The following is a 22,896-nucleotide window of genomic DNA, read 5'->3' as shown; positions in this document are numbered from 1 at the left end:
CAATTGCAACAGGACTGAATTCGACGCTGGCATATATTTGCAGCACACATCTCATTTTAACCTTTGCTATTATGTATTGTATATTCTTAGGGCAGGACACCACAAGAAGATAAAGGTGGAAATGCAGCACACATAGCCACACTTTTTCCACCTGTACCTTGACACAACTAGCAAGTGTTTAAAAAAGCGGTGCTGATGGCTTCATTGCAGAGTCTCAACCAGTCCAAAAGTATTCAGAGCCCCAATACATCCCTGTGTTTTTCCTTCTGTTGTCATCTGCACTAACTAGAATAAAATTAGCACATGTAAGCTCATCTCTGCTGCCACCCCACTTTGTTTCACAGGTACACCTGTAACTGGTAGGCACTCATTCCTCTTTTTGAGGATACTATTACTGAGACAAGTATCTGGCTTCTTTTTGCAAAGCTTCCAGCTTGGACCTTTGTTGGATACCTTTTAAGCAGGCTACAGGTATTTAAAAAAAAACAACAACGGAGTATCCTTTTTTTGGTACAGAATGGATATACTAACTATGGGACCAGAATACTGGGAAAGAGAGATAAAACTGAGTCTAAATATTTCACTGTCTCCTAAACACTCATTTTTGAACCAGACAGGACGGCAAACTGAATGCTTGCAGCAAGCTTCTGAGAAACTTACTTTCTCAGTTCTGGCCTCCCAGCCTTCCAGTCACGCAATCACATTCATCTTTCACAATTCGTTCATTCTGCTCCTGGGAACATCTCAGCCCATCACTGCATGGGATTATTTGTGGGGATATTCCTTAGCTGAGCCACCCTTTTACATTTTCTGCTTAGTTTCTTTAAACATTATCCTCTTGTGGGTTGTTGTAAAGTTGGACCAAAGGGGCAGAATACATTCATTAAAAAAAAATATCTGAATTTCCTAAGCCCATTGATAACAAAACTACCCAAAACTCCTACTACAAATGGGAAAGGTCAATAATGGCCACTAGGAGTAACTTGTCACAGAAATTGTGAGACACACAGTTTTTTTTAACAGGATGGCTGTTAACATATTTTTTTTCCCTTTCAAGAAGATGAATTAGAATAAAAAAAGCTGGAAAAGTATCTTTAGTTTCTCTCTGACCTACTAAAATCTCACTTGCAGAAACAAAGAAAACACTTTTAACTGACTCTTAGAGCTGGCACCACATGTACACAATATAGGAATTTCAGAGGCTTCTACACTTGCCAGCAGGTGCTAGCTCTCATTTCTTTAAAGAACTTCGTTAAGTCAAATTTGGTTGTCTTCTGCAACGGGGTAACAGTGTTGGTGGTTAAACGAAGAGCAACTGACATCATCTACCTGAACTTGTGCAAAGCATTTGACAGTCCCGCATGACTTCTTATCTTGTGGATAAGGAACTGGCTGGATGGACACACTCTAAGAGTTGTGGTCAATGGCTCCATGTCCAAGTGGAAACCAGTGTCAAGTGGTGTGCCTCAGAGGTCAGTACTGGGACCAGTGCTGTTTAACATCTTTGTTGGTGACATGGACAGTGGGATTGAGCACACACTCAGCAAGTTTGCTGATGACACTAAGCTGTGTGGCACAATCAACACGCTGAAGGGAAGGGATGCCATCCAGAGGAACCTGGACAGGCTTGAGAGGTGGGCCCATGCAAACTTCAAGAAGTTCAACAAGGCCAAGTGCAAGATCCTGGGACAACTGGACGCACAAATACAGACAGGGCAGAGAATGGATTGAGAACAGCCCTGAGGAGAAGGACTTGGGGGTGTTGGTTGATGAGAAGCTCAACACGAGCCAGCAATACATGCACACAGCCCAGAAAGCCAACCACATCCTGGGCTGCATCAAAAGAAGTGTGGCCAGCAGGTCGAGGAAGATGATCCTGCCCCTCTACTCTGCTCTCATGAGACCCCACCTGGAGTATGGTGTCCAGTTCTGGGGCCCCAGAAGGACATGGATCTGTTGGAGTGGGTCCAGAGGAGGGCCATGAAGATGATGAGAGGGCTGGAGCACTTCTCCTATGAAAACAGGCTGAGAGAGCTGCAGTTGTTCAGCCTGGAGAAGAGAAAGTTCCGGGGAGAACCTTACAGCAGCCTTCCAGTGCTTAAAAGGGGCCTACAGGTAAAATGAGGAGGGACTCTTTATCAGGGACCATAGCGATAGGACGAGGGGTAACAGTTTTAAATTGAAAGAGGGGAGATTTAGATTAGGTATTAGGAAGAAATTCTTTACAGTGAGGGTGGTGAGGCACTGGAACAGGTTGCCCAGAGAAGTTGTGGATGCCCCAACCCTGGAAGTGTTCAAGGCCAGGCTGGATGGGGCTTTGAGTAACCTGGTCTAGTGGGAGGTGTCCCTGCAGGTTACTCAAACTGCAAAGGGGATAAGGGGGTTAGAACTAGATGATCTTTAATATTGCTTGCAACCTAAACCATTCTGTGAAGTCCTGAAACTGTTTTCAGCCTCAGAATAAAAATTCAATATTCTTCCTATATACAAAATCCTCATGCTGATTTTCCTGAAGACTGATCCATCTCTTATTAGCCTATACAGATCTTCTTAAGTGCAACCCGAATTTATCACAGCTCTGCTAAATACTACTTTTCATAACAACAACTAAAATCTTGCCATTTTGCAATGCACAAGTGACTTAAAGAGTCACTACCTGAAGTTGTACAAAGCGATGCATTTAAACACTTAGCATGAGAAGGGCTGCCCGAAAGCCACAAGTGTTGCTGCTTAGAGCAGCAGGCAACAGCAGAAGTGGTGAACCACCTCCAACATTTTAAAGACTCCAATTTAGTTTAAAGATCCTGTAGATCTGCTTCAATTTAATGCAAACTGGAAGAATTTGGCTGCATCTATCTGAAACACTCTTTAAAAAACAGTACTATAGTGGACAAATATATATTTTGGCATGCACGCAGGCATGTAAAGGTTTTTAATCAGGACATCTTTGTCACAGTCATGAAATAGCAATTAGGCAGTCCTGAGCAGCACTGGTGCAATCATCTGTCACATTCCAGCCCCAAGGAACTGAAATGACCACATGCGGGCAGTGAATGAAATTACAGTATCATTATAGAGATGTGCAGCAAAAACAATCAGTGCCACCAACATCACAGCAGAGCATGCAGTTATTACTACATTTTGGCTTGCCTACACATGCAGACGTGTCTTGCTCCCTGTCGATTACGGTGCTTTTACATTTGACTGCAGAGAGGCAGGAGCTACAATAGAAGCGGGTCAGGCCAAATTATGTTCTTTTTACCATGTAACTTATCAATGAGTATTTTCTTGCTGAGGAAAGTTATCTCCAAAACATCATGAGTGTACTGAACAAGCCCATGGAAAGCCCTGCGATGGAAAAATTGCATTCAGCACCGCTTGCTACAAAACATACAATGAACAAAACAACTGCAGAAATAAAACACAGTAATTAATATAGCCAGTCTCCCTTCCTCCTGGACATATCCCCAGGACCATTTTTCAGCAATCCTCGATATTCTCCATCTTCAAACGTGGGAGCTTTCCTGATCTTTTGTTTATGACACTCATATTTGAGCAAATTTATCCATTCACAAAGCAACAGAAATGGCATCTGCAGCTGTATCTAGTGTGATGGCTAGCAGCTGAGAATTGTCTTTACATGTTCAAATGTGTTCTGATACCTGCTTTTCTAAGATGATTTCAATATACATTTAACACAGGATATCAGTGTCCTACCTGAAGAGCTTCCTCTCCTATTATTGTGCACAACATGACCCAGCAGATGGTAAAAAGCTGAAAATTACCTTAACTTGTTTCAGAATTCATCCATGCCAACTGCAACTCAGACCCTGGAAAAGGCCTACACTCAGATAGGAAGTAATTCTGTTTTCCAGAGCACCGTGCAGACATTTTTCCTTTCTTTGGCCTCTCAGAGAAGAAGTTGAGCTCCTAGCTTTTATGTGAGGATGTTATTTTTTTTTATATACATAAACAAGCAATACTCAGTTAAAGGGAGGGAACTAACTGGAAGTTACCAAGTTGAGCCATTTAAATTCTTGGACGAGCAGTCAAAATTACATCAAAAGACCCTTCATCAAGCCAGAGATTCTGAATGGAGAAAGACCATTTCACTTGACCACGTCATATCCCAGCACGCAACCAAGAGGACAAAATACACAGAGAGAAGAGCAGCAATGGTTCTCATTTTGGCATAAAGCAAGCAAATTTCTATGGGATAACAGAGACCTAAAAATTCTCTAAGCCTGGCCAGGGCAGCCTTGGAGTATGCCACATTAGCAGACTCACAAGATAGTGAGTCTATTCACAAGATAGTGAATGCTGGGACAATACCACCAGAATGAACCAGGTGCTGCAAAATAAGAAGCCGCCTTCTGCCTCCACTCTTATCACCTGTGAAAACCAGTGAACACCAAGGCAAGGAAAGGGAGAAAGAAAATGTAAATTCCTCTTCAGTTTTCATTTTAACTCATGCCAGAGCACATAAACCTACTGATGATTTCATGTCCTCTTCCTTTGCATCATGGAGGATGCTGTAAGCAGGGGATAAAAGGGCAGCGTTCAACACATTATACTCTGCAAACTGAAATTACAGTAAAAGCAAAGATGCCTTTACTGAACAATGACTAACAGAAGTCCCTGTATCATCCTTTTAGCTTATGATACGAAGAAGTGCTCCCAATGAGAGACCTCAAGACCACAAGAGTCAGGTTCTGCTTGTTTTGTTGTCAGACAAAATGGCGTTTAAGAACGTGCCAAATTTGTAACTTGACCATGTAAATTACAATAAACAGATGTTCATCAGCTATATTAAAAAATAAACCTTTAAAATAGATACAGTCCTCTAGGAAAAACATTTATTCAACTAATTTACAGAGCAAGACAATTAAGGCAAAATATATTACTTGGAAATAGACAGGCTTTCACTGGGTACAAACGTGAGCTGGCTTAACAGTATATCGTATATAAAAATGTCTTTTGAAAGCACCTAAGAAAAGTAAAGGCAGAGCAATACAAGCTGAAAAACTGTTTCTTTAAGGCAAACAAAGAGTATTTGTTTATTCTTTCTTTCTTTCTTAAAAAAAGTATTATTACCAAAATATTTTCTTCACAATTACTTCTGTATTTCTAAATGAAGATTTAAGATTGTGTGAGCATGGATACAGGGCATTTATAGCCATGAAAAAATCAGACACCACTGAAGACTTACATAAGAAACAGTGAGCTCATGACATCAAGAAGGCATTTAAGACTTAAAAATGTTTAGAAACCCAGGAGAGCAAAGCAAGGGATACACATCTCACCATTTTCCGCATCAAAATGCTGACAACCATAACTTTGTAGAAGAAATTACATAATTCCATATAAAATATGAAGTTTGGAAGCACTGTAGTAAATTATGTTGTTGAAACTGCTGAGATAATTTCATGCATATGTGGTACCTGATCTAAAACCCACTGAAGCAACTTGGAATTTGTCTAGTGTTTTAATTGGATGTAAATGCCATTACTGTTACATAAAAACAAAAAAGGTGCAGCATGGAAAACAAGATTTCAAAATTATTTAGCAGTTACTTCTACTAATGGGGCATGGATTTGTGCTCTTCTTCAGCTGCTCACTGTTACGTGTTGTAAAAACTACTCAGCATCACTCCTGAGAACTTATACAGACACCAAACCTATGAGGTGTTAAGTACCACCTAAGCACAGGAGCCAAGAAAACATCTAATACAGAAGGTAGTCTCTCTGGATTGAAATGCATATATAACAGATATATTATGCTACCAGCATGTTTATATTACTAATATAACAGAAATAACTGAACAATGAACCCCTTCTTTAAAAAAGTATACTAACTAAAGTATCTCAGCAAATTCCTAGTAAGGTGTCAAATAATAGCACATTCCACTTACAAACTGTAACGGTATTTGTCCCACTTATAAATATCTTTGTTCTGATTTCCTGTTTTGTGAATCATATTGGAAATCATATAGTAGTTAAAATTGTTCATTTCCACTATTGGAAAATACCTTCATTTCTTAAAAAGTAAAATACAGTTTACAGTTAGATTACAGATCTGTGCTGTATCCATTGAGAATTAAAATATGTAGCTTTCACTTGAATTCTTGAATCAGACCCAGTATTCCTTAGTGTCACAGATCAGCCTTCTTTCAAACCGTCATGGGTGGTAAGTGTTGCTTGTACATTCCTGCTAGAGCCTTTGCTGCACTGTAGATCATCTGTCGACGGGACATGCCAGTGAATACCATGTGCCAATCAGTCCTGTTGACATTCAGTATACTCTTCTCAAGTACTTCGCCCACGGTCACCAACAGGCCTGACCATCTCAGACTGTAGTCCTGAGGAGTGAGACTTTTAGCCTGTGTAACATTTTGAGAAGTGGTCAGTGAATGAGTTTCAAATGAGTAAAATTTTCTTCTATCTTCACCATTACCAATTTTTGTAAGTAATCATTCTTACATCAACAGGGTTACATGGCAAATTAAAGGGTATCAGAATCCAAATTCCAGACTGCCCCATAATTTTCTTAGCTGATTATACTTTTTGGATTTGTATGTATCATGATCCAAATGACATCTGAACAGCATAAAACTAAAATACAATGCTTAAGAGAGTAAAGACATTATGCCGTTACCAGGAAGTAATTTTCCCTTTTAAACTAACCGACAGATGGAATAAATACTGATACATATTTACACAATGACTCTTACCCTCTAAAGGTTTTAAAAAAGGATAAGATGTCTCTCTGAAGCTGGCAAGTAGCCAAATACAAGAAGAAATGGAGGCACTGAGATATTTGCATCTGTATTATAATTATATTATTCTGTAATATAACACTGTAATTCTTGAAGCTGGAAGCAGAAGGGAAACAGTGGGGCAAGTATCAGGACATTTATCTGGTCTATGCTCATCCTAGGCAACCACCTCTGGTCACTGTCGCCCCCAGTGAAGGGTAAAAGACTTTTAGCCTCAGTAAGACTGGTCTTAGTATTACTCAGTTCTTCATAGCGTTGCAAATTAGGCCAAATTCTTCATACAGATTTTATTTTGACAAATATTCGAGTTAGTCTGTTTGCAATGTGTGTGCAGCAGATCAAAGTTCACTAGTGTGTTCCAGCCTTCCTTAAGCTACTGTCTTGTGACAGTAACGTATGAAAGTTTGTTAGAACGTGCAGTCTGCTCTAATATTGAAATAACTTGTTATTATTAAGAGGTACATAAAAGGCAGATTTCTTAAGCAAAGGAACAGGAATTTTCCTTATTAGTCAGAACACACTGGCAGTAAGAAGTAAATAACAGTGCATCTAGCTGCTAGTAGGGACCGAATATCTGATTGTGATACCTCCATTATGATCTACAATTACACATAACTTCATAAATTAATTATTTGGTATTTTTACTGCCAAAAATCAGTAAACCTCAAATAAAATAAATAGAAAAAACAACCTTGCACTAGTTTCCCATCATGGTTGCAATCTTTGGCTCAGCAAAAACCAAGATGACACCTAGTCTCTTAACAGAAAAAGGTTCTCAAAACAAACCCTCAAATCGACCTTTTTACATCCATAAATCAAGCAATATTAAGAGTTATGAACAGCCATGAGTCTCATACTATGTGCTCAGAAAACTCTATGCCATTGCTAGAGTATCTATTCTATACAGACAGTTTTACCACTATTTCCATTACACAGAACAATAAAACACAAAGCTAGCAAGAATTTCAAGCAATGTAACTGCTTTTAATCTTGCCTCTATTAAATCTTTTATACTGTGAATAACAAATAACATTGCCCGTTCAACACATCTTTCTTCTCTTAGTCTGAAAATAGAATTTTCCTATCATAATCTAGATTTTGCTTAAAGATATTGGAGTGGATTTATACAAATGTATGTTTCTTGCACACCCATGAGAGAAACCCATTCTGATTCTAGAAGAGACATAATGGGAACAAAGGTAACAACTGGTGCACGCACACAATCAAGAGCCCAATGAATCACCACCACCACCCCGTGCCTATTTTCACAGCATCATAGAATGGTTTGGGTTGGAAGGGACCTTTCAAGAGCATCTAGTCAATGAAGCTGTATCTGCATAATTAATACTTTTCTTTTTCCTGTAGCTTCACGTCTTTCCCTACTCTTTTTGAAAAGCATTCTGGAAAACTACAGAGAGACAGAGCAGTATTTCTCCTTTTGCCACTCATCAGCTTTTCAAAGTTGTAAGAACTCTGAAAAATAAGAACTAAAACCAATCCCACACATGTTCACTCTACCACAAAAAACCAAAAACCAACCCCATTCAACAGTTACTATTTGTTTTTGCAAAACAACCCCCTGAGGATCAAACCCCAAACAGTTTTATTTTGAAACTCCTAATGGAAACATTTATTTTAAAAGAATTTTAAGACCACAGTTAACTAATGCATGACTCATATCTGCTGTGAGGCAACATGCAGTGACTAGAGTCTGGAGTAACTCCCAGTGTGTGCCCAAAGAAATGTAAACAATCTCATGAAAAACTTCTATTGATGATATTTAAGAACTCCACAATACTGCATTATTTACAATGGGATGAAGCATGGTATTTCTAAGATTTTTTTCATGTCAGAATAGCAGTCAGAAGAGGAAATGAGTCTTTTAGGTGCAAGTCTATACATCCATGGTGGAATCAAGTTCAAGCACAGATATGAAGAAGGGATATCCTTTATTTATTTATTAGGAATGAGTTTTCAGAATACTGATCAGTTCAGTATGCTGTCCGTTTGCTGGTAATTAACAACACAAATACTGAGGCTTTATGAAAAACTGAGTGGCAAGATCTCAAATTATAAACTTGTGCCTAAATGAAGTGTAAGCTACTTCACTGAATTGCTAACATGTACATGTGTGCACACACACTTCAATGTTACACAGTTTTATTGGTATTAGATGAAACTCCAATACATTTGTGATGTAAGGTAAGGAAAGAAAACTAAGGCTTTGAATGGATAAGAGTGTTTACTCCACTTCCTTGGTGCAGTTGCTTAGTGCATTACTTAAGCTGCAAAGCCCTCCTTCCGCACCTGAGGAAGAATGAGTATTCTTATTGTACCTTTGTAAAAATTCATGAGGGTTAATTTTGAGTCACTGAACCAGACTGATGACAATACTTCAAAGATTAATGTTATATTTCCGTTATGAGGGAGTACTTCTTTATGGTTAATTTATTGTTGTTTAATATTTCCTCTTGGTTAACTTCTTTTGGAATATTTCTTCTTTTTTAATAAAGTAAAACTAGGGCTTCCAAGTGCCATGTACTGCAGAATCAGACTCCTGATCAAGAATTGCTTTGCCACAAATGCATATATGTTTTTAGGTAATACAGAAACATGATTCAGAAACAGTTTTTATTCTCGTATCATAAATTAAAACATTCAAGTGGAGCAACTGATAGTAAAAACTGTCATCATAAATGAAATTAAAACTTAAGTCTTATGTCTCAACTGTTAATCCAATGTTGGTAAGAAAACTGAAAACTTACCTGCTGAACATATTGCAATGGCACTGGTGTTGCTTGGGTAAAAGCTTCCAGATGAATTCCATGAATTGGATCCTCAATAATCAAACATCCAATGTCAAACCACCTGCAATGACGTGCAAGTTACTTTACTTTTAAGTACTGAGTATCAATCAATTGAGAAACAACGTTAGCAGTTGAATTATGACCATTTTATAAACTCTATTACAAATGTAGTAATAAAGTAATGAGTTTCATCAGTGTTCTAGTATTTTCCAAGTAAAATTTGCAGATACCAATATATACATAAAAAATGATAATGTAGCACATGTGTATGTACGTAAAATACATAATATATATAAAAAATACAATAAGCATAAAAATACATTAAACTTACAGATCAAAGAAAGAAAGAAATCTGGTGGTATGGGCATGTATGCAGATATGTTCTTTTGGCCATATTTATTATGCTAAAGTTTTCACTGAATCTTTGAAAGAACGTTTCTCATTACGATAACCTTCCCTAACAATTAAAAAAATAATCTATTCATCATTCATGTTCTATATTCACAAGACGTTTTGGTATGTATAATCCTATAACAATCATTTAAACGATTTATTCAGAGAAACACTTCTGCATCTTTCAGAAAAGATGGTGCTTGCTGTAGCAGACACCGTAAAGGCTACTGAAGCAGTACCCAAAACAGTTGCTTGCAGAAACATTAAATAATTTCTCACTATCAACAAACTAACAACAGTGACGTGATCCAAATAAAACCAAGGGCAATGTATCATCACTACCTCACTGTATTCAATTCCTGTAAGAGTTTTACAGTTCAATTGCCACAGGAGAAACATACTTCAGGGAAAGCACAAATACAAAATACTGTTATAAAAAGAAACGCAAGACTCCAATTTTTAAAAAAGACTGGCTAGGCCACATGTTAAGAGTTTAGTGGAGCAAGACAGGAAGAAGTACTTCACTCACATCATCTTTGTAGTGGGGAATAGTGCACTGGAATACTCTGTGATAGAGGACTACCTCACTTGCAACTATGTAAGACTGTTGAGAAAGCTTCATGGTTAAAGATAACTTGCTCCCAACTAATAAAGGGGTTAAGAGTCTAAGGGGTAAAATACACATAAAGACTTTTCAACCTTTTCTGCATATAGTATCCAACACATGTAACTGGGGAAGTAATGTCCTTCAGCTGTCTGACAGGCAACTGAGAAGTTCAGTTGTGAGCAGTGACTGATATGTTAAGTGCTAGGTGCAGAGCTCTTACTATTAATGGGTGGTTCCTCAGAACCTCCTCTCCTTCAGACGTGTAAAGTATGGTGAAAAATATCAGCAAAACACAGACTGCATCCCCCATATTAAAACTGTAACACCACAATGCTCACTTCAGAATAATTAATTGATAACTAGCACCATGACCTATCATTTCATTGCAGAAAAAAACAAGGGCCGAAAATAGTTCAAATGGGTTTTGTAACACCATGGAAGGAAGCTTTCAATGTTGCCTACTGAAAAAAAATTAAAGCATGCATTAAGTTATTCTTTGTTTCTACTGTAACTAATATCAAAGATCAAGACATTCTTGGGGCCTCTAACATGTGGACAGAAGAGTTAGCATTCCTTTCAATAACACTGCAGTCCTGGGTGAGCTCTTTCATGTCGAGTACTTAAAGCAACATATTCAGATTTAGGAATGAGTAAATTCAAAGGACAACAGCAGCAATTACTTTGAAACAGAGATGTCCTTGTCATACTTACTGCTTTGCAGAAATACAATAAAACATTTAAATCAGTAATAGATGGAAATAAATACTAAATAACAATTAAAACACTTCCTAATTCTAGCTAATTCACCTTGAAATGTACCTTGAAAAATGGAGTACGAGCACAGTAAGTGTCAAAAAAATAAATCAAAGCCCATCACATGAACAAAAATGCAAACATTAGAAAAAAACTATTTAAGTTTGCATTAAAAAAACCACAACATTGTCCTTAATGTTTTGGAAATAAATTATAAAGCTACTTCAAGAAATGTCTGTCAAGAAGCATGTTACAAAATCAAGTTGTAATGTATTTGAAAACACCATTGTGATGTCTGTGCAGTGCCAATTAAAAGTATTAAGTACGTTTTCGGTGAAAGGAAAATGTATATTATATTATCTGATAAAATCATATTATTACAAATGCCAGAAGATCTCACAATATACCTTCTGAAACAAAATTTCAGAGAAAGAGGAGAGTGAGCACACAAGAGTGAGCAAACTACAAGCTCCTTAATTTCATCGCTCCTTAATTTCATCAGTTCAGTATAACTTCATTGTGTTTTCATATTGTGAATCTTGAAAAACCTGACAAGGATTTTATATATTAAAGTCTCAAGATGTGTGGACAAAAAGCTGAACAACATCACCAAAATCAAGCCTGACAAAGCAATACTGAAGACAGACTCTCTCCCTTCTGCTCAGAGCAATACTCGCAGCACCTCTTTATAGGTCCCTTTGGGTAAACAAACAATATTCTCTTTTTTTTTTTCCCCTCCCAGGAATGTGTTTAAAGTTCTTACTTGTCAGGAAGCAATTCCTCAATGAAGTTTTCTACTGATACAGCAGGCTGTTTTTCATGTATTACTCCTGTCCGACGCAAGCTGTCTATCCTTTCTTGGGCTCCCTAAATGGTAACATAAGCTGTTAGACAACATTCTCTTTGAATCACAGCATGTCACAATGCTTACAGATGAATGCAAAAAGAACTCTAGAACATACTTTTCAAGTTAAACAGAAAATATGAAAGATTTTGAAAAATTAGTCTTATTTCAACATTAGAAAAACAGAAAACAAAAATCATGAAAAGCCATAATGGAATCCCAAACATCAACAAAAACTGTGATAAAAGTAACTAAATATTTTTAGTTTATTTTTCCATTTAAAAGACCTAGATTAGCATGCAAAGAATTCCTAACCTGTAACTATGTGAAGTTTCACTATTAGTTAAAGCATCAGTATGTATTTCTGTTACAGACGCTGACATTTTTGCAGCTTAAGGTTTGTCAAGGTTTAGATCCTTTAAGAACTTTGGACAAACTGTGTAAGACCAAGGGAGAGAATGTTTTTGTTGTGGTAGCTATCCAGCTAAAATGTAGGAATCATTCTCTACTAACTTGTTACCAGTCTGAAGTTGTAATAGTACTACTTCTCCACTGCAGTAGCTAAACACGTAAAGGAACATATACATATATACTTACCTCAATATAAAATTGTATCAGCTAATATATTGCTACGACGCCAGGCTTTACTCAGCTGCGAGCACTGCCACAGCAGTTAGGAGAAAATACTTCCTATTTTTAAGGAGTAAACGATTTGCCTACATTTAAGAAACACAATACTATATAGTCATTTTTCAGAGTTTTTACTTATTGGTCATTGAGGTGGCTGCACCTAGATACACCTGATGAACACGTACATTTTAAAAATCTGGTTGAACAATCTTTGCTAACCCTTCCTCTGGGACAGCACAGCTGTTTGCAAGGCTGCACAGTGAATTCTTGCTTTTTAAATGTAACATAGATCTGTTCAGGAAGATCTCTGACAAATGTTGATCATATTATCTTTGATCTATGGAATTAGTGGTGAAATAACTCAGTCTCAAAGAGTTTCTCTTAATTTCTAACATTACCAACATGGTGTGCTAATAATAAACTTAAGAAGAAATGCCTGACATACTTTGAAACTACAGTAATATCATAATGTATGCCACATGTGATGGCAGTCACTGACAGTGTAAGAAAACTGATATACATCTTCTTAATTTGCTGTGAATGTCTTTGCAAAAAAACTCCAAAACTATTTCAACAAGAAGCTTTAAACTGATCTAGTGGTCCAGATGACAGTATGTCAAAATGACAATATGACAAAAAGGATGTTTACCTATCCCACAAATTGACCTTCCCTTTATGGAAAAATCATAGTCTTTCAACTCTCTCTTTGCATTGGAGGCAATACTGATACTGTTATGTATCAACTTACTTTTAAACCTGCAGCATAGCCCACAGGTTGGGGTGCGATGTTAGACTGTGCAGCCTCTCCAGTAACAACAGCCATTCCAAAGACTTCTTGAAAGGCATCTCTAATTGCTGCGACTTTTACCTCTTTATTAGAAGTAACCACTATGTCCAGTTCTCCCCCAGTTTCTGTAAAATACATAAACATATGCATATATTTTTCGTCACTCCCATTATAAGCTAGTTCAAATACATTCTATATCTTAAGAGTATGCTTCAGTTGGTTTTCTCTTTCTCATGCACTGTATAAAAGTTCTTTCGTGAAGCAGAAGTAACTTAGGAAGTAAAAGTTAGATGAATAGTTAAGTGATTCATGGATGAAAGACAGAAAACAGAAACCGATGGTTGTCCAGCACCTGAAAAAAAGCATACCACTCATTAAGGATGACAATCCATGGATTTAGGAGAATAACTCAGACATCCATTTCTAAGGATGTTTCAGTGTTCTGGGAAGTAGTAAGGAATGTTGATGTGACACACAAACTCTTCTTTATGCCAGGGACCAAGAACACAGATGCAGCTCATAAAATCTGGTGAACAGCTGTAAAATTACATAAGCTTTAAAAGAAAGGCTTGTATTACTTTCTAGTTGTCCTTGGACTGTGAATTTCAGTGTCATTTTATTACCTGTCTGCCTCCCTACACCTTTATCTCGTGTCTAGATATTAAATACCTATGAAACCAAAAAGGTCTAAGTATTTCTGAATGATTTCCATATGGGGGTATCGCCATGAAGAAGGATGAGTTTTCACTAAGCTTTTTTAGAATAAAACAAAACAGTTCATGAATTAAAAGAAATCTTAAACCACTACAAAAGACTGATGAGCTCAATTATACCTCACATCTGTCTTTATCACAGTTGGATCATTTTTATTGTCAAACTTAAATTATTCAAAAACATCTCATAAAACTTGTCCCTGCTGTGACAGCTTTTTTAAGAACAGCTTAAACCATTTTCAAACATGGAACATGACATCAGAGAAAGCTGTGTAAGTAAATTGCATCAGCAAGCATTAAGGACAAATTCATGAGCATGTCCACAGGCAGGCACTAAAAGTGGGGCACACCTCTCGTCACCCGTAGTTCAATGGCTATGGATGATGGAGGAGAAGGAGAAAGGACTACAGAAGTCACCAGATCTACTGTCATTTACCATACAGCATCTCCTTTGGCTTCTATTGAAGACAGAATATTGAGCTAGATGAACCACTGGACTAGAGCATCTCTGCTATGAGGAAAGACTGACAGAGCTGGGAATGTTCAGCCTGGAGAAGAAAACGCTCAGGGGAATCTTATTGATGTATACAAATATCTGAAGGAAGGCTGCAAAGAGGATGGAGCCAGCTTCTTTCAGTGGTGCTCAGTGACAGGACCAGAGGCATCGGGCGCATACTGAAACATAGGATGTTCCATATGAACATCTGGAAAAACTTCGTTACTGTGAGGGTGACTGAGAACTGGCACAGGTTGTCCAGAGAGCTGGTGGAGTCTCCATCCTTGGAGATACCCAAAAGCTGCCTTGACGCAGTCCTGGGCAACTGGCTCTAGGTGGCCCTGGTGAAGCAGACTATCTTAGAAAAGATAGCCTCCCTTCCAACCTACACAACTTCGTGGCTGTCATCCAGCAGGGCATTTCTTATGACAACAGTAGCAAACTAATGAAGGAACAGCCTTTTAACCTGTCATTTCCCAGGCCCACTGACTGTATAAAAATATGTTAAGCAGCATTTTAAAAGAAGTAAGAACAGAGACCAGTGGTTTTGCTTCTGAACACTAATACTCCACCTAATTACACATGATGACAAATTTTGCAGTATTTATCCTGATGTAAGAAGAAATTCTCCATAGATAGTAAGTCTGAAGCTTAAATTTTAAAGAAAAGAACAATCTATTATTTGACTTAGCACTTAGCAGACCTTAGTTACAAGAAACGTCTTCTTTTTATGAAGAATTGGTAGAGATATGCCAGAACAGTAGTAAAACGTTCTATTTGATTTTTAGATTATTTTTTAACTTTTTATTTATAAATTGCTTTACTGGATGAAATCGGGTGTACATATCGGTGAACTCTGGGCAATTGTTTTTTAAACACTAGGTAACAACAGGACTAAAAAAATTATTGAGTGTTGCTTTTCATTGATTCCTTCTTCATAGAAATCAAGTTAACATAAGCAAACAAGTGCTTAAAATTGACTGCAAAGTTTTGCTGAAGTTAGCCTTGTTTGAGTGCTTAGGGATAGAAAAACTGTTGAAAGAGTTTTTAAAGCAACTGAAAACTAGCCCATAACGTACCTAGTAAATTACTGCATAGTAACTTAAGAATGGTAACCGTGCCTCACGTTTGTGTATTGCAACAGTAGAATACAGATTACGTTCCTTTGTATTAAGGGTCATCACATATCAAAAGCATATCTTTGTTCATCACAGATACTACAGAAGGCATAAAAAGAAACAATTTATGACAAGATCTGTCACACGCTATGGTAATATGGTAATATTAAAACCTAAAATATAAGAATTAGATATACCCTGGCAAATTCAGAGACAGAACTGTCACATTAAGTTAAGCTCTGACTCTTGAACATGAAATTTCATTGTACTTTGTGTGTTATAAATCAAAATGACTGTTCCACATGCAATTTAAGATTCCCTGTCATCTTTTGTTACAAAAGCATTATGCTTATGCTTATAAGGTGACCATTTCCTCTGCAGACAGAAATCTTCTATTCCAGGTGCTTGCCTCAGATGACATCTTCACAATGTGCCTATGAAAACAGTTCAACTCTTTTCAAGAAAGAGATTACAGAAATACTATTTGCTCACATGAAAAAAAATATGTCAACCTCCTCATCCAGAAGCTTTGGAAATTTCAGGCTTTGGTGTAAGGAATCTGAAATTTGTTTGGAATTGCAGCAGTGGAGAGAGAGCAGAGAGAAGTGGGGCCATCTGTTGTTGAGCACATGGCTTTTGTTGATCCCAGAAAACATTTCTAGAATGAAGTAAATACCAAGTTTACAAATCTCTACCCTATTTCCACAACCGGCAACTATGAAAAAAAATGTAATAAATTAATGGCCAAGATGTATACAGATGCTTTCCCTTGCAACATGACTTTAGAGAACTTTGAGATAACCACTGAATTTGTTTACTCTGAGTTTTAAAAGCAAAGCATTTTATTAGAATTATTTCCTCCTCTAGGTAATGTTGTTTTGTCCAGTGAATACTGCGTCAAAACCAGCCAAACCATCATTGGATACTGACAGATCCTATTTTAAAAAGGGACAGCCATGACTGCAATAGAAACCTTAAATACAGTTCTTGAAATTGTGCATAATCAACACTTTCTGTAGCTTTCCCTTGCATTCTGCTACTCCTCTCAAATACTTTCTCAGTTGCTGGCCTGGCCTCCTCATTGATTTCATATCCCACTATCTCCTCACTAGTCAGGTGCTGGCATATGTTCCCTTAAATGTAAGACATTTAACTACTACTCAATAATTAGGTCACCTTCCCCTTTTATTCCACATATTGTTCACTGGATTATTACAATAATGCAGCAACATGGTTAGCTGGATCACAGCATTGCTACAGCTGAAAAACAGCTCAGAAAAACAAAATGCAAAGACATTTTATTAGTTTCTTCTTAGCCTGATCTGTTTCCTGACCAGCTTCACCTACATGCAGACAAAGGGCAGTACCGGCACAACTAAGAAGAAGGATTGCTTATCAGACTGCTGGAAGAAAAAAGAAAAAACAAACCAAACAAAACAAAGAAAAAATGCCAAAACAAAACAAACAAAATAACCCCACCAAAAATGAAAACCAAACCACCATCATGGACATAGTATGTTTTTTGCTTCCTGATTTTAATGAAACAGAAATCTCGCATCAGTTATATGTGACACGTAATGTACTCTAGTAGAACAAAAAATGGTGAATGCCACAATGCTTCTCCTTCCTTTCAATTTTCAAGCTGTAATTGAAATGCTAGGCTTTTCCTTCTAGGCTCAATGCTCAGCAATACTTCAGACTTCATTAGATCATTTTAGAATTTCAATGTTCTTACTAACTGATTCATGAACTGCCTCAAGTTTGCTGAATTTCCTAGAAAAAGTATAAATATTATTAGGCTAGAAAAGTGGAACACCTGAACATCAGAAGAAAGCAACAAAAGCTATGTAAATAACTCTGCCCTATGCCTCTCTGAGTATGCCTATCTTTTGGCTTGTTTCAACTTTAATGTGGTAGCTTACACAGTAATATTTAAGCATGTGATCCAACAGAACACATACACTGTATTTTAAACTCAACTCCATAGGGCTTAAATAGAGACACAGTGGGAGAAAACAGTATGCAACTTAGGGATTATAGACAAGGTCTCTTAATTGTTTTTATTTCTTTATAACTTCCTATATATACCTTTATATAACTTTCACAATCTGAATTAAATTCACTATGCCACTATCTGAACTATAGTGGGATACAAAAGTCAAATGAACCTCAGGACAGACATAAAAAGTCACCCTCCAGGGGGAGAGTTTCACTGGACAATACACTTGAGAAATCAGTACAGTATTTTGAGTTTGAATTAACACACTGCATAGACAAACTTCAAGTGTAAAAGTAGTGTGCTATTATATTAACCTCTCTAACATGTACATGCATTGCTCAATGGTTTGTCACAAATACTTACTGATATATGGAACCATGCCAGGATCCAGTGTTGTGATCATGGTCTCCACTGAATGTTTCGTTTTATCAAGAACAGACTTCACCATGGGATTCTCAGCTACACCCTGAATTTAAGCAAACAGATTTCCATATTAGCTTGTGTTTTTTCCCAAGAAACTCAAAATGTTGCAGTTAAAAACAAACTACTGTGGCTTAGGCTGGACTGGCCACTAAACAAACGACAGATGCTCTCTTTTAACCTCCCTCCCTTTCCAGAAAAGGAGAGAGAGAGAATAAGGGAGAGAGTTATGGGGTTGAAAAGAAACTAAAACTACTTTAATGAAATATGAAACTAAAACTATTCACAATAAAAAGATAATAATAAGAAAATACTGAAATATATGCAATATATACAACTATATACAAAATCAATATCGAGCTTCCAGGATGACAACCACGTCACCAGCAGGCACTGAGAAAATCACAGACTGGACTCAGCGATGGACGGGAATTGGATTCAGCAACTGGATTCAGGAAGGCACAGATTGGGATCAGAGGCAGATGAACAGAATCCTCCTTGGACACCGGCCGTGGAAGAAAGAGAGCTGACCCCTTTGATTTCTCTGCTTTTATTCTGAGCATAGGGCAGATGGGATGGAATACCCTGTTGGTCAGCTTTGGGTCACCTGTCCTGTCCCATCCTCCCTGCAGGTGTGACCCTTCTACGCTCTTCTGCTTCTGACCCTCCAACTTGGTTCATACCAAAGTTAGCTGACCTTGGTTGCTATAGCAGTAAGTATAAGCAAGAGCCTCTCTGCATACTGTTCCTTGGTATTCACTATAAACATCAGATGTTATGTGCTAGGAGCAGGCACTCTCTGAAAAATATGACGTTAATTTCAGGGAGTGATGTTAGTTAGAATAGACTTAAATGAAAAGTAAAATTACTGAAAAGAAAACTGGTGTTTTGTTCTATCTCAAACCAGGACACAAACAAACCAAAACCTTTGTGTTTTTCCTACCACATTTACCCTTGGTAACACCTATTGTATCTCAGTCGTCAGCACAAACGCTACAGGACGTGACTATCAGTGCATGACATTTCAATTGCAACATAAAGTTCAAATATCATCTCTACCATCCTCTTCTGCATTAATGCAGAAACAGACCCATCAGTGATGGTGGGAAACACACTTGATTTAGTCCTATTCTGGGAAGGGAAGCCTTGAGCATTTAGCAAAGCTGTAGGTTCCCAAAGCTAATTATAGGTATCACCAGATTAGGCAGCTAGATTTGAACTGTGATAACTCAAGCTGAAGAGATCTTAAAGACAATAGGATCTATTTTTGAATGGCCCATTGCTGACAAATATTTCTAGAGCAATTGAGCTGAAAGTCCTTGATTTATAAATAGATTCTAAACATTGCTGGAAAAATGTTCTACATTCTCCAGCCAAATCATAGGTGCAGCTGCTGACGACCTAAAAGATCACTAAATATAAACACAAACACTGTCCTGTCTCTGGCAAAGTCTAATGAACGTCTGTATCTCATCAAAATTTTATTTAAATTAGAGGTAAGATCACATGGCAAAAGAAGAGAGATACCAATGCTGAATCATTGAAAGATAAAGCACTGGAATCTATTTTACAGAAGCCTTTTATAAAATTTCTTTAGTAAATAGACTAATATTAAAACTGCATATGCTGGTATTTGTTTCAGTAAATGACAAGAATTACACAGGACAGCACTGTGCACATATGTTTTTCCACAAAGTGCTTGCTTAGTACACCTACACAGTATCTCAGACAACTGCAGAATCAGAGTAGTTTTAACTATCTCAGAATAACTTTTGCTTAGCAAAGCTTCTTTCCCATAAATCATAGAATGGTTTGGAAGGAATCTTACAGATCGCCTAGTTCCAACCCCCCTACCATGGGCAGGGATACCTTCCACAAGATCAGGTTGCTCAAAGCCCCATCCAACCTTTGAATGCTTTCTATTTCTTTGTAGCAAGCTTAACAAAGGAAAAACCCCACAAAATTCTACAACTACTGAGATATTGCATAGCTACTAATAACGATTATCTTACCCCATGCCTCATGCTGAAATAGTTCACTATCAGGTTCAGGTACTCTTCTCACCACTGTGCAGAACACTAAGCCTGACTGTAGAATTTCATTAAGAAATTTAAACAATTACTCTAGCACAATTAAGTTTTTTCAAGCCAAAGCCCACTGTAGACACTTCTTTCTCATGAATATAACACAAGATTTTTCTGAATGGTAGCGTTCAGTGAGTAATACACATACCCTTGGGACTACTCATGTACCCACAGGATGGCATAAAGAACAGGGAAGTTTATATTCCTCCTCCTTCAGCTCTCTCATTATTTCAAGTTTGTCTGTTTTAACATGTGAATGTTATGAGATGCTCAGAAACATGTTAAGTAGGAATTTCCAATTCTAGCATTTTTCCAGTAATACAAAGCCAAGCACTACTTCTCCAATCAGCAGCCTGGCTGCTTAACTAATATGAAGTCATTATACATCTCCTGCAGGCAATCAGGTTCCTGAGCAGCAAGAAGTATATAGTGGAGAACATACACTCTGGCTTCTACCAGTGGAAGATGCCTTTACGTTCATCAGCCTAGCACAAGCAGGGATAAATAATCCACGGTTTTATACCAATGCAAAACATGAAGTTACTATAACTCTGTGAACCATAATGCCATTAAGTTTGGAAGTTCTACCAAGTCAATTCTAAGTAAACATAAATCCAAATTGCTCAAATGGAGAATCTTTCACGTCAGCAGAGTGTAAATACAAATCTTTTGAAAATTCATGTCCTGGCTGTCTTCATTGCTCAAATAGTCAAATATGCAAGCTGTTATGTGCAATGACTACAACTGACTGACCGATCTTGGAATTGCTATGAGACTGTGCAGCTGTCTTTGACAGATCAAACGAAGTGAAACAGTCTTATTTGATTCTAGACCATTAATTGTCACTTTCAGATTGTCACAGTCTTGGATACTATCTAGCTGGAAGGAAAAGTGGAAGAAAGGTGCATGATTTCTTAAGAACACCAGAAGAAAAAGGGTAGTTCAAACCGCTTCAAGAACAGAAATAAAGACAACTGCTGCAACTACTGTGTAAGGCCTTCAACAGGGAATCCAGGATGCATTTCTGTAATAATTACCAGGTAGTCTACCAGATTCTGGCTGATCTTTAAAAAAAAAAACACAGTCTAATGTGTGTTTACACACATCAAGAGCTTGATGGCTTCAGTGTAATTAATGATTTGTCATTCTTCCATCTAGGATATTCTCAAAAAGAGGTCCCTGAACACACAGAGCACATGGAACGCTTAATACTTCAATGACAATCTAGATTTTATTACTGAAGTCAATGATACAGACCTTCTCCATAAATAGAAACAGGACATGTTTTGGATGCTACTGGTATAAAGGCAACAGTAATGTGGATGAGATTGGCCTTTCAACTAATTTGCAATTGCAAGCTCTGGTACTTTAAAAACGGCTACAGAATCATGTTCCCAAAAAAAACCCATAATATTCTCTTCTGGAACATTATCATCTATTGCAAATATTAAGAGAACTATGATGACCAAAAGAAAGACATTATTACTTAAAGGAAGAAAGATTATGTTTTATGATCATGAGAAGACACGTCTCCTTGAAAAGGGCAGCATGGCAACTCCACTCTCACTGTACTGATTGATGGAGGATTAATCTTGCTCTTTAAGACCGTATCACTGTCAAGATGTGTATTCCTGGAGTAAGGGAGGGCTCAGTTTGCTATTTAACACACAACTTCATCTCCCAGCTTTTTATGTTCAAAAGGGCTTGAAAGTCCCTCCAAAACTCTGCAATCCCACTGAGACATCTATCTTCCTGATTCTTCCTTCACGTTTTGTATGAATCAGTACAGAAAACGGAGTTGCTCTTGAAGATGATTCAGCATTCATGCACAGTCCTTAGATCTCTTTGCCACAATCTTCATGATTCTACTTACACGTAGCATTTGCCACAGCTCTGAAAAGGTTATAGGCTAATGAAACTCTACTTGATGTTGCTGCTTATTTTCTCTGTATGATTAGATCACACCACAAGGAGTATCTGTTTTGCACTTTATACACTCCATGCCTTCTAGCAGAATAGAAAAATCCTACAAAATACTTTAGGCCCTTCTTAGGCAAACTGTTCTTTGAAAATAATAGGAATATCTATTTGTCTCTCCTTGAAGAGACATTTTTGTTATAGAACAGGCAGGACTGTTCTATGATTTCCCATGGAAATGAAACTCAGTTCAGTAGGAAATGATAAAGAAACGGGATATGCAAACAATTCTGGTGAGGTAAAACAGACTAACATTTTCTGCATCCAGTTGCTGTGAAGTAAAAATTAACTTTCAGGTCTTAAAGAGGTTCTAAAGGTTCACCCAATTTAAGAACACGTGATGGAACCTGTTAGGTAAGCACATCTTCCTCTCACAAGCACTAAAATTAATTTGGAACACCTGCATTTGTGTAATCCTCCCTCTTCTATACAGAGGAAGAGCAAAAGCATAGTTTCAGCAAACATCAGTACTAAAACCAGCCATCTTACACAT

General features: G+C 37.5%; 1 protein-coding gene across 9 annotated transcripts in view; it reads right to left on the bottom strand.

Annotated features, from left to right (window-relative positions):
- Positions 1–4,842: 4,842 nt before the first annotated feature.
- Positions 4,843–22,896, bottom strand: part of PRRC1 (proline rich coiled-coil 1) — a 29,389-nt gene continuing 11,335 nt past the window's right edge. For all 9 annotated transcript variants that reach the window (XM_074570176.1, XM_074570173.1, XM_074570179.1 and 6 more), the window contains 5 exons: positions 18,286–18,388; positions 13,558–13,721; positions 12,099–12,202; positions 9,541–9,643; positions 4,843–6,379 (listed from right to left, as the gene is read on the bottom strand). In XM_074570176.1, coding sequence (XP_074426277.1) covers positions 6,170–6,379; positions 9,541–9,643; positions 12,099–12,202; positions 13,558–13,721; positions 18,286–18,388 — 684 coding nt within the window. In that variant the 3' untranslated portion in view covers positions 4,843–6,169. The remainder of the gene's footprint in view (positions 6,380–9,540; positions 9,644–12,098; positions 12,203–13,557; positions 13,722–18,285; positions 18,389–22,896) is intronic.

This window comes from Larus michahellis, chromosome Z (assembly GCF_964199755.1).
Source record: "Larus michahellis chromosome Z, bLarMic1.1, whole genome shotgun sequence".
NCBI classification, from domain to species: domain Eukaryota; kingdom Metazoa; phylum Chordata; class Aves; order Charadriiformes; family Laridae; genus Larus; species Larus michahellis.
This window is presented reverse-complemented; position numbering and strand designations above follow the sequence as displayed.